At 38.9% G+C, this 13,155-nt stretch overlaps 1 protein-coding gene across 4 annotated transcripts in view; it reads right to left on the reverse strand.

Annotated features, from left to right (window-relative positions):
- Positions 1-13,155, reverse strand: part of ARHGEF10 (Rho guanine nucleotide exchange factor 10) — a 119,153-nt gene that overhangs the window by 15,857 nt on the left and 90,141 nt on the right. For all 4 annotated transcript variants that reach the window (XM_049818615.1, XM_049818616.1, XM_049818617.1 and 1 more), the window contains one exon: positions 2,517-2,659. In XM_049818615.1, the coding sequence (XP_049674572.1) occupies positions 2,517-2,659 (143 nt within the window). The remainder of the gene's footprint in view (positions 1-2,516; positions 2,660-13,155) is intronic.

Here is a 13,155-nt window from a genome sequence, read left to right on the forward strand (position 1 = left end):
GAATGTGCTCATGGGCTTGCACAATTATGGCCTTAAAAACTAGTCAGGTGCCTTTATAGATAACGTATATGACAGAGAGCATATAATATGTATGCATGATAGTAGAAAGCAATGAACAAACAAGCAGCTGTAATTTGAACTATACGGCAATATAAAGGAGTTCAGCAAAGAGGGAAGAATAACAGTTGAGCCCTGTGCAACACTTGTATTCCTGTTGATAGAGCAAAGATGGATATTATGCAAAAAATCTTGAGTCAAATCATTACTACTAACTCTCAACAAGAGAGGGCACAGAGGGAGAACAAACATTTGCTTGCTGCTGTTTCCCTTCATACAGCAAAGCTTCTGCTCTGCACAGTAAGAAAGAGGTACCTCAGATGTATTCAGGTGCTGATGTTAAAATATTCCCAGTAGACAGAGTCTAAATTGCCTCATGTATAATATAATATTGAAACAGTACTGCCAATGAACATGGTATGCACTTCATAGCAGATCACTTCTGGAAATATAAACCCAGGAAGTTATCAAAATAAGTCAGGTAACTGAGCAGGTAGCAATAGCAGAAACATTAGTGAGCTGTTTATTCTGGTGAGATAATGAAAACAAGAGCAGTACTTGTGTATGTCTTAGGACCAGTAAAGACGCAACAGAAAATCATCATTTGTTCACAGTTCTATGAGGAAGATGACATGCTATGGTGTGGAAATTTGTGTGGAATAAAAAAGATGACCCTTAGCCAGTCATACAAAAAATCATCATGTTGTTGAATAAAATGATCTGTGTCGAGAAAACATTATTGAACCCATATTCACCATTTCTAGTTGCATAATTTGTTATGTTGTTTGCTACAGCATTCATTGCCTGTATATTAATTATAGCTATAAAAGTCAGTGGATCTATAATAATCTGAGCTCTGAATACAATGGATGGGTTAGTTTATAAAGCACTCTGGAAATGAAGAAAAACCCTCCTGTGATGCTTTTACAGGAAAACTTGCAGTAACAGCTGAAAAAGGAAACTACCATGTCTGAGAGATATTGATAGAATATTTGTTATTTTATCTCTCTGAACTTCTGTTTTCAATTCTGCAATCCATTATGCTATACTGTATTTTGATAGAGTAAGCTTTATACATTCTTTAATCCTCAAAGCCTGTCTAACTGCTTTTGTTCTCCTGTGGCAAAAGAGCACAGCATAGCCCAAACTGCAGCCATACCACCTGATCTAGCAAGAGGTTTGTGATAGAATTAAGCCAGAATTGCCAAAATTATTTACAGACATCTGGCTGTATGTAACCAACCTCACACAGGAACAATCTGGCTGTGATCTCTTACCATTGCTATGTATTTCTTGGTGAGAATCAGCGTGATTCATCATTGAAGTCTGTAGGACAGTAACCAGGTGTCCCAGAGGCTACCCTGTCCCCCCAATGAAGTTAACAAAGGTCCATTTCAAGCACCTATCCAAATCACTCTTCAAAATCTTTCCCTCATCATACCATTCAAACTACCAACAAAACAAGCCTACAAACAAAACAAGAAAAATAAAGTAGGAAAATATATGATCCGAGCATCTACTTGGATGAAACAAATCATCCAGAAAGCACAGATAAAGACAGAAGAAATTAGGATGTTAGCTATTTCCCTGCAAACCCATGACAATGACTCACAGAATCAATTGTACCAAATAGACGATTGTTGGGAGAAAACACGATCATCAATGAAACAAAAAAAGCAGCAACAAAGCACACAAAGGAGGCAGCTGTGAGCTCATCACGACTCCTGTTTGAAAGAACTTCATGGCTGTAAACATCATGCAACTCAGTATAACCGCACTGTAGGTCGAAGGAGAGGCTTAATTCCCAACGTCTCATCAACTCTAAACTTTAGACCACTAAGACATTCTTTTGGTGGAGACTGCAATTTTGACAGAAATGAGGGCTTAATGCTTTCTGGAAAATGTGGTCACAAATATGAGCTTGAATCCTTAACACTCTACTCTCCTTCCAGAAAAGCTGACTTTTGTATGATTACTCATTGGAAAATGTCCTTACACAAAGCAATTTTTTGTAGGCCACTGAGAAGCAAAACTCTGAAGAAATACATTATGAAATCATTGCAAAGTACAAGTAACATCTAACTATGTAGAGGCAGTCTCTTAATTAAACCTTCTTCTGGAATTAACAGGCAATTCCTATAGGAACCCACTTTGCTGCCTTTCCTCAGATCTCATTTTTAAGCAAATCTCTTGCCTCAAATACTCTACAAGTTCCAAGCGCCTTATGGAAACCTGGGGGAACGTGGAAGCAAACCTAGGTCTAATGAGACATCAGCAACAGCAGAGAACATCATGGCAGAATTTCAAACTGTGGGGAGTGGGATTTAACAGAACTGAAACCATATTTCATTAAAAGCTTCCTGAATCATGAAGCTTATTAAACAGATTTTAATGTTTAAAAATGTCACCACTTATACGCTGTAGCATAGTATGTGAGCAATGCTTTTAAAAGCGTTTACCTCTATGGAATGTGTCACAGTGCTGATTATAAAAATTTGTCCGCCACATGCAGCCCAAATGGTCTCCTCCATCACAAGCAGGCTTCTAACAGGGAGAACCCCCAGTTTAACTATCTTCTGAGGTTCTGTGTTCCACGAGCCGTCTTCAATAAAAAAGAAGAAAGGTTATACACAACAAAATGGTAATCTCTTTTAAAACAGTTTTGAAAACACTCTCTCAAGCCTACTGCTAGAATCTCTGCCAGTTGCCACTTCAAGCTACACTGCGACTTATGTATGTTTAATTTTAGCTTCCAGGGTAAGTTTGTAAGGGTAATACAACATTAAGGGGAAAACCAAAACCAAACACTCCTATGTTTGTTAACTGAACAAATTTTATCTGGATTAATTGATAAACAAGGAACCCCACATTGCTGTTCCGATACAACTGCTTTCCTTTCCAGAGGAAATACAGTCAGAAAACCATGGCTCATATAATTTTCTCCAACTCAGAAGGAGCTCACAAACGACCTATTTCAAGATGAATCAACTTCCAACTAGGACAGAATCATCTTCCATGTGAAAAGTAGTCAGCAAGATTTTTACTGTAAGTTGTAATGAGCTCAGATGTCTCTCCAAGAGCACACTGATGGAATGGACTTCCTGCTACTGGATGCTTCACTCTAAGATGGAAATTTTCTTTAAGAAGAAATTAAAACTCAGTATTGTGCGATATCTTCACTTTTCCTATTTTTTTTCCCCCAACTATAATCCACAGGGTTTTCTATGGACCACATTTAGTAGATCCAAATTACATTATGCATGTGTATGCGGCACAATCAATTATTCAGAGACCTTCTGATAAAAACTGCATGCTGCCACTTACAGCTCTGGTGACTCTCACTTGCCATCTCTTTGAAACAAGGATTAACACATTATTTCTCTCCAAATTTAAAAGCCAGCAACATGGGCTTTTTGAAATAGTAGCTATGTCTTTTACACATACAATCTGACATACTAAATATGTCAATAACAATTTTGATACTTTTATATTAGTTTATTTCTACTGTAAGCATGCATTGAGCATGAAGTCTCAAAGACCACATTTCTATCCATTATGCTTTTGCAATAATATAAAAATCTGTTAAAGTTTCTGATTTTATATTGAGATAAAATATGTCAAAAAGGCCCCATTTCCTCACTTTAAAGCCTTTTTTCTGCATAAGCTTCAGAAAAGTTGTCTACGTTACTGACACCAGTTTCAACTCAGTAACCACTTAAATATTGATTGATGAGACCAAGGTAAACACATCTTTAGGCAAGCACTTAAGTACACCTTCTTTTTTTTCTTTTTCCCCGCAATAACAAGTGCATCTTTATTATCTGCTTAGGTAAAGGAGTACAAAATTTCCTGCTTCACAGTAACAGCAGCAACAACAATAATGAGAAGCCTCAGCTCCGGAGTACTTGTCATTGCTTCTGCCATCTGCATGATACAACCTTCGCTGAGTCATTTTCAGGATGTGGCTCTCTTCCGAAAGCATCTTTGTGAAAATGACATTTAGTTCCAGGCTGTCAAAATCATGAAAATGATTTTAGTTTGCAAGTGAGAAGAGTGTTCCCAGTTACTAGCCAGTGATGTCAAAGTCACTCTGTGTTCTTCATGACTCATATGTGCCATTACTAATACAGAAACTCCTGGAAAAGTTTTCTTTTGCTAGCAACCATGTTATCCTCAAATTCAATTCTTAAGTGGAGTCTGCCCATACCCTATGAATGCTTTAACCAGTGTAGGCAGTTCAGTGCAAAGACTTCAGAGAGCAGAGCTGCACACGTGTGCATATCCTGACTTTTGTTGCCTAACTTATGCTGACTGCAGAAGTCGTAACAGCATCCAGCATGCAGCACCCTCATGTTTCCTTTTTAGGGATAAAACCAGCATAATTCTAGTCTTTTCTTACTGTCTCTTCCGAAGGATAAAGACTGAATTTGGGCAAAGAGCAGATATGCTGAGCAAGAAGCTATCTTTTCTTCTGCAGTTATATTTTCACACTGAACAACACAAGGTACATACAAAACCATTCACTGAACTCAACAGCTCTTTCTCTTAAATATAGTCAAGCTATACATCAATCTATATATAAAGCATAGCTGATACTGAAGTGATAGGTTAATAGGGATTTTCAGGATCTTGACCGGGATTTAAATTTTGCTTAAATGTCATTTCAAGCATCTAAGGTTTGGGTTTTTTTTAATCTGGATCTTTATGCCTCAACTTCCATGCAACTCCTCAGGTGGCTAAGCATTAAGCCATGTTATTAATTTTGATCAATTCTTATTTAGAATTATTATCTAGCATTTGCAATAGTTCTGAGTGAGAAGGAAAATTAGTACTGGTGTCAGGTGGATGTTGATTGCAAAATAAAAATTCTAAAACAAGTTACTGCAAGATAAGAAGGTGAGTTCAGTATTACCAATGTTACAAATACTACCAGTGTTATGAATATTTGATTCAACAAATACGCATATCAAAACAGTTCTCACAAAACCATTTTCTGTTGGTGCTGTTAGCACAGCACTTAACAATCCAGTTAGCTTTAAGAGTTCAGTGGGATTGGACATATGAAAAAGGTGAGAGAGACACATGATGTCTTTCATGTTACCATGACTTCATGCAAAGAAACTGCAATGCCACTTGATATATAGGCCCAGGAAAAAAAACAAAGCTATCACTCTACCCAGATACCCCCTAGCCATGTGATAAGGCTATTCTGTAGCACTTTTTTATTTCTTCCTGCAAACATTGCTGTCTTCCAGATCAGACAGCATGAGACAGATGAGGGGAAAAAAAGGGCAGGGGGAGACTCTCTAGTCAGATAATTAGGGCAGTATTTAAATGATGGGTCAGCTGTGTTCTGGTCCCTGCCTCCGTGAATGCTTAATTAATTATACAAAGTGGAATGGCACCAGGAGGAGAAATTAAGCACTGTGCATCTCTCTCTTCTTATTTTGTGGCAGCCAGAGAAATCTCTTGAGGGTTGGAAGCATGGGTACAAATCCTCTCAAGCAAGGCAAGGGATTAAGCCTGGTAATCCAACATACTTCTATGAATGCTTTAACCACAGGCTGCTGGCTAAAAGCAAGATCACCAAGAATTTTATTGCCCATCATCAAAATTACTTGGCAAGTCTGTGTCTAGTTCACAAGTTGTTTCAAGACTATAAAAATCACACTTTTAAGGCAATGTAATACACTCTGTCTCTCTCTCCAGATCTCAGCAAACCCTATTCAACACCTGTCTGCACAGACTTCATGTTTGATGCTGGCTATTCCGTGTTACCCATCTGATACAAAGTTCACTGCTTCTAAAATCTAGGTGAAAAGATGGATTATCTCTATTCTACTTGTGTAAACACCTACAGATTCAAGACATACTTATGTAAGGTCCAACAACTGGCACTATCCATGTCTTTAAAATTAGATGCAGCACTTCCAAACTATATGGAATGGCTTCATTTGATGTTATAACTCCTTAGTTAGTTACTGATTTAATAAACTGATTTTTTCCTAAGACAAAAGAGAAGAATCAAGAAATAGTAGCTGAGATAAAACTTTTGCCAACAAAATCTCAAGGCATACAATAGGACAAAGCCAGTGCAAGGAGTCCAGCAAATTGTTTCCTGAAAAGCAGGAATTGAGCAAAAGAAAAATAAGCAATGGAGATGTATATAATGTGGCTCCCAGAGACCTGGCTGGAGAATACCTACAGGAGTGCCCACAGAAGTGTGGCTTATCTTAAAATTCTGTTCAATCGATGCCTTGTTTCTGTTCTCTAAATAAGCATTGTTTTAGCTTTAGGAAGATTTTATGGTCATTGTTGTCTCTAGAATGCTGAAAAGCCACAGACAATGAAGTCGTCTTCTACCTATGAGGTAAGCGTATCGATACCAAATAAGATGCAATATGCAGTGCATACATCCTATAACCAGAGGCTAGTCTGTATGTGGAAAAATCAGTTATCTGCACCCCAAGCAAATACAAGATCAAAGCCTGACACCCGTGGAAAGAGGAAGGAAACAATGGGAGAAGAGATAGGGGGTTTCCTTTTGCTTTGTGAGAAAAAGTCCATATGAGTATTAGCAACACATACTGGTTACTGTATTTGCAAGTTTTAGTTGACTCAGATCTTAAACTGACCACATTAAAGCAGGTATAGACTCTTGCTATAGATACACCAAATGCCTAGAACACAAGACATGACAGTCTGGCAGTCTCTATAACATTACTGTAATAGAATATAGGCATCTATATGAATTGCAGGTACAGCTATTTGCAGGAATGAGATGCGTCCACAAAATCTGAGAACAGGGTCAAATATTAAAACAAATCTAGGAGCTTCTAGAAATAAGACGTCATAACTTCTGATATTTACATATTAGATGAATATTTAAAACATGAGAACACAGTTTTTAAGAACTATTGCGTCTATGCACTAATAAATCTGTGTTATGCCACTACTTGTAATACACTCTGTAAGTTATATTTCTCCAATAGTTACGTGCCATAGTTTATAATCCAAAGCTGAACAGTATCTTGCAATGCTTGTATCAGGCTGTTTAGCTGCATAAGAAGTAAGGTATCTTATACTCATAAAATATTTCTAAGACTTTAATGTATAAGGACATTATTTCCATTAGTACATTTTGTTATTAGTCTTGTGACTTTTATAAATTTTAGAAAATCAGTTATCCTTCTATTCATTCGAATTTAATCAGATAGGAAAAGTTTTAAAACAATGTTCATTTTATAGAAAGATAAAATAGCCAACATTCTGTCCTGTGGTTTGTCTCCGTAAAACCCAGTGAAGGAAAGTAGTATTATTTTACAATAATTTATAAAAATAAGTTTCTTCTTACTATTTAGTTTATAAATAATTTATCAATATTTAGTATTTCTACTAATTACAATTTGTTGGTGCTTTAAAGTCTTCATAACTTAATAAAATACAGTTTATCTCCTCAGAAAGTCTTTTTAAAGTTTGTAGTAGTTTTTCCTTCTTTTACACTTTCAGTCGAGCTGAACTGAACGTGCTTTTTTGTTGGTAGCTTCCTCTCTTGCTTAGCAGCACTATTGATGATTTCAACAGAGCTGCCAACACAGCCCTGGGAACAGCAGTTGTTGGTTAATTTGTGCAGTGGAGCACAAACATTTTTTCCATCACATGGTACATAAACCAGCACTGTTGAGGAGTTAAGATGGTAGCTACAGAAGTATAAAGTTTAGCACATTTCTTATCACTTGGAAATAAGCTGAGAGACTCAGGTCCGCTCTTCTAAACAAGGTATAACTAGGAACATCCTGTGCTACACATGCATACAGTAATATTTTCCTACATATGCAACAAATTCTTCATGCTAAATAGCTGACAGAGTTCTACCTAAAATTCTAGAGATGGGGTGGTGCTGGAAGTCCCAGCATGAGATATGCAAATAAGACTGATAGCCATATCAACATATTTCTGGTAACAAGTATTAGGCGATACTGCTAAAAGTGATAACACAGTCAAGACAACAGTATTTATTTCTTTTTCCATATCTCTGCTCTAGGCCCCTCCCTAACAGCTTAATACCATTCCTTACTTTTCATAGCAACACCTCTCACCATGTCTGCTTTAAGTGGCAAACACATGCCAGAACCACACTCTTCAGACAAGCTGGAGCAGTGCGTGGATCCACCCAAGCTCTGAGGTTTGAGGTCAGTGCCTTACATTCCAGATATACCTCCGTTCCTGCATTTGTCAAAGTACACAATTGTCTTGCCAAACTGATCAAGGTATCTTGCTAATGAACTGACCTGCTACCCCTTCACTGTTGTAACTGTTGCCCCTCACTCCTGTATTTCCTTTCAGTTTTGGTCCTTTTCTTTGATACCAATCCTTTGGAAATGATCACTGGTTAGTGTCATGAGGCCTCTTTGGACAGGTATGTCATCAAAACTCTTGACCAACTTCAGAGCTGCCTGAGTTTTTACAGAGAAGTTTCTCTGAAGAATGTAAACTTCTGTGCATGGCCAGAATTGCCTCAGGTGGTGTTTTTGTTTCACATTCAATTGCAATCCTCAAAGTTGAGCTTTTCTTCCTTTTGTAAACCACAGGGCCAGAACCTAGCAGCATACACATATGGAAACAGGCTCTGCAAAAACCTACTAGAAAATACAGGTTTCATTAAAACATGCGAGAGGCTTCCTCTTACGGGTCTGCGAGCTTAATTCTCTCTAGGGCAAATGAAGATTCACACCAGTATCTTTGGGCTTCCAGAAGAGACCTCTAGCCACACAAGTGAGGGCCACTCGCAGCAGCAACAGCAGCATTCCCGGTCCCTTCTTCTTGTTAAAAACTCTTGGAAAAAAAGGGTTAAAGACTGGGTGAGAGGCAACAGAGCAAAAGTTTATGTATTAAATAATAATTTGATAAAGCAGAGATCTCTTCAGCCTAGAGCCTAGTGCCTTAGCCATTAGGATACTATATGAGAAATTACATGTCCTATTTCTCCTATCCTGTTTAAAAAAAAAAAAAGCGGCACAATTCATCCTCAACTTAAGAAACTAAACACAGGTGCAAGCTCCGCATTGTGAATCACAAGTGGCACTTCTCTAGCTCAGTGGCACCTGGAAGTACAATGACATTAAGAAATGCCTTGTTTCAATTTCTTACAGGTTTGTTTGGACAATTTCTCTACTCAGAGAGCCACAGACTGGTTGAGTTGGAAGGCAGCTCTGGAGGTCATCTGGTCCAACGCCCCTGCTCAAGCAGCTACCTAGTGTTGGCTGCCCAGGACTGTGTCCAGATGGCTTCTGAGTATCTCCAAGGATGGAGGCTCCACCACCTCTCTGGGCAACCTGTGCCAGTGCCCAGTCACCCTCACAGTAACAAAAAGTGTTTCCTGATGTTCAGATGGCACCTCCTGTGTTTCAGTTTGTGCCCACTGCCTCTGGTCCATTCAGTGGTGCCCAGTGACAAAAGCCTGGCTCCATCCTCTTTCCACCCTCCCTTCAGGTATTTGTAGACATTGATGAGATCCCCCTGAGCCTTCTCTTCTCCAGGTTGAGCAGTCCCAACTCTCTCGGCCTTTCCTCACAGGAGAGATGCTCCTGTCCCTTCATCATCGGCATGGCCCTGTGCTGGACTCTCTCCACCATGTTCATGTGCCTCATACTGAGGAGCCCAAAACTGGACCAACATTCCAAGTGTGGCCTCACCAGTGCTGAACAGAGGGGAAGGACCACCAAGGATACCAAGCACTGTGAATTTAATTCTAGGGGTGAGTACACAAGGGCTTACTGCAGGTGCTGTACACATGAGTGAGAGGCTACACATACCAATCATGTGCGGAAAGGACAGCCGTTGCAATCAAAGCAGCATGTCTTCTTTGTGCATCTGTTCTCTCATCTTAACCAAACTCTTTCTGAAACTACTAATATATTAATTCTTCTACTCTTTGCCACAACCATTCTGAGTTTTTATTTTCTTTTTCCTGTTTCTCTCCATACTCTCTACACAACTTTATGGAAAGGAAATGTGTATCAATGTCTAGAAGAAAGGAAGTAGCTGGAACTGACTACGGTATATCAGGAACAATACACCTGTATTAAATAAAGACTGTGATTTCCCTTTCCTAAGATACTTTTGTGAATGGAAGTCAAACATGCGCTGACCTTTTTTGCTATTACATCACTCAGAAAACACATCTGCTGGGCCGTCTGCAATCATCACAAAGGGGTTTTGTTATGTTTTTTAAACAAAGACAATACAATGTACTTTTTCCTTAACCTCATCCGGAAGTGTTTTGCCTGGAAATATTCCTAATAATTCAGCCTGAGGCAAACACTAAATACAAAATATTGCAGACTGATAACTGCAAAAGTTAATAGCGCTGTAAACAGGATCCCAACACACAAGGTGTCAGAAACATTACCATGTGCATCACTTCCATTCCTATATATAACAATATTTAATGCATTAGCTGTTTCACAGTTCCCCAAACGAGTCTTCTCACCCGCATAAAATTAAGGATTATTGAGGATAATTATCAGGGCTCCTATTTTTAGGCTTAACATATTAGCTGACCTACATCCTAGTCTTTCTGTGACATTTTCACAGATCACGATGTTAGCTCACATTTAAGAGCTGAGTAGATTTTATGGTATCAGCATCTCATTGACTTTGCTTTTAAATTATGTTCAAATACGTTCAGGCTTAAACACTTTTTAACTCTTAAGTGAAAATACACTGATACAGAGGTGTCTCAGTAAAACATGACTGCCGTCCATAAAGGAAGAAATCTCACTGTGTATCTTCAACTCTTCCACTAACATGGCTTGTGTTCCTCAGTTTACTATACATACTTCTTAGTTTCCATTCTAAGTTACTTCAAGACAAGACTTTCTGCAGCCAGAGAACATTCTTGTTGCTGCCAATCTGAAAAAGTTCTCTTGTGAAGAAAGTCAGAAGAAAGCATTTGCTGTTTGTGAACAAGCTGGATATTTACATACATTGAGCCATCTGAAAACAACAGGAAAAATTAGCACTATTTGGGTACTGAAAACCAAATGACGGAAGTCCTGGGTCTTTGACTATATACATAAAGGCACTGAGCTTCAGTGACTGAACTGATCCACTACACATTCTGCCCAGAGAGGAAGACACAAGGATCACAACTCTAATAGAGACTGCAAGATGGATTTTCATCCTCAAGACAGACTACCCTTTTTCATTCATGGAGTCCCACAACAGGCTGCACAACCATTTAACCTTTGCATTCCATAGCATTTGTCCTTCTCAGGCTTCAAAACAAGATGCCTTGTAATGCAGTGACCATTTTCACGTTCACTTTTAAATCTTTCCTTAATTTCCTTTACGCTGATAGACCAAAACCCATGTTGAAGTGCATGGCTGGAAAGTAAACCCCCTCTGTAGAACTGAAGGCGACCCTGATGAATTGCACAAAGCTCTTCAGAGGCTGCATTTCCCCGCCCTCCCGTTTCACTGCTTGGATTCCTTTGTTTGGTAAAATAGGTCAACGCTCATAAAAACACCCCTCCAGGGCTGACTGCTCACATGACCACAGCAGCGAACTATAAGGAATATGAATGCTGGGAGCAGCTGATTTGCATAACTTTCGTAAGGTATGGAGAACTGAAATAACACAGACCAAACTGTAAGGAAAGTGATTACAAGATGAGTCAGAAAAACATGAATCCGTATTTCCCATCTCAGAGCTTCAGCAATCCTGAAATAGACTGTGACAGGCTCTGTGAATATCTAGCTGTGCAAAACTGGTGTCTTCAGACAAAGATAAACAGGGACACTACGATCCTGGTCAATACAACATAACCTCCAGCTCATAACGTAACCCAGTCTGGTTAACAGCCCTACCCTGTCCTTAACATCCTCTGTAGATATGCAACCCATGCATCCTTTCTTACCCATACTGCCAAGGATGCCACCCGTCTTTTTGAAGTAGTCTTTTCTGGAAGAAGTTGAGTGACGGCAACTGCAATCTTAAAAGAGCTTAAATACACCAATCCCTTTCAGAGAAGATGCCAGATTCACTTTACTACCCTACCCAGGTACATAGAGAAACTGAAACATCAAGAATGATATTATGAGACTAGGATCAAGGCCTCACTCCTGTGCCTCCAAAACAAAGAAAAAGTTGCTATTCAGCAATTAAAAAAAATTTGTTTTAAAGGGAACTGTAATCTAATGTCTGGCTTCAGATCTGAGACAACAGCTCAACAGGAAACCCACTGGGTTGAAGATGACAACTGGTGAAAGGAAACCTCTTTCCCAACACTTTTTTTCAGATTCTTTGTTGCTTGGAAAAAAAAAAAACATAAAAAATTGCATCCTGTGCCTTTCCCAAACCACATCCTTATATGATCTAACCGTGGACATATGATTTGTTCCAAGATTCAAGACACTGAACTTGGCTCCTCAGTTGGAGACTGGCAGGATTTAGTAGCCAAGGTATAGTGCCACACAAACGTAACTACACTGTTTACAGGGCCCACCTCATTAGAGAAGTATGACAACCATCATTATGCAGCTCACACTAATAAGGTACATCCAATCTCTGCTGGCTCTGCACTTTGCAAGGTCAGGTGTCTTTATGCTAACATCTCACTTGAAAACTCAAGTTTCAAACTTTGAGTAAAGCCCTGCTGATTTTGAACTGAATTAACTATATACGTATGCAGTACTGCTGGGAAGTTAGTGAGATATACTAGAAGTACACAGACAAGCACCTGAACCAGCTCTGGAGAAGACAGTTCCAATTCAGAACTATTACATGGGATTCTCCTTTACTCAAATTATTTTAGCCAATTACTTAGCTAGATACAAAACAACCAACTGTGATGCAAATGGAAAAAGGAGTCCTACTGTGAAATACATGAGTCACACACATAGGAAAGATTTCTCCTATGTGTACAGTAAAAATGGAGTTGTCATTTCAAATGAGCTATACAGGAATCTCTGCCAATAAGGAATTTTTGTGTTTCATAAACACCAATACTGGGTAGTTGAGCGGAATTAGCATTGTGCTGTGTAAAATACAGTATACTGCCTGTTATCACATAAGCTTCTGGGCTCTTGTAACAT

This window comes from Accipiter gentilis, chromosome 16 (genome assembly GCF_929443795.1).
Source record: "Accipiter gentilis chromosome 16, bAccGen1.1, whole genome shotgun sequence".
NCBI classification, from domain to species: domain Eukaryota; kingdom Metazoa; phylum Chordata; class Aves; order Accipitriformes; family Accipitridae; genus Astur; species Astur gentilis.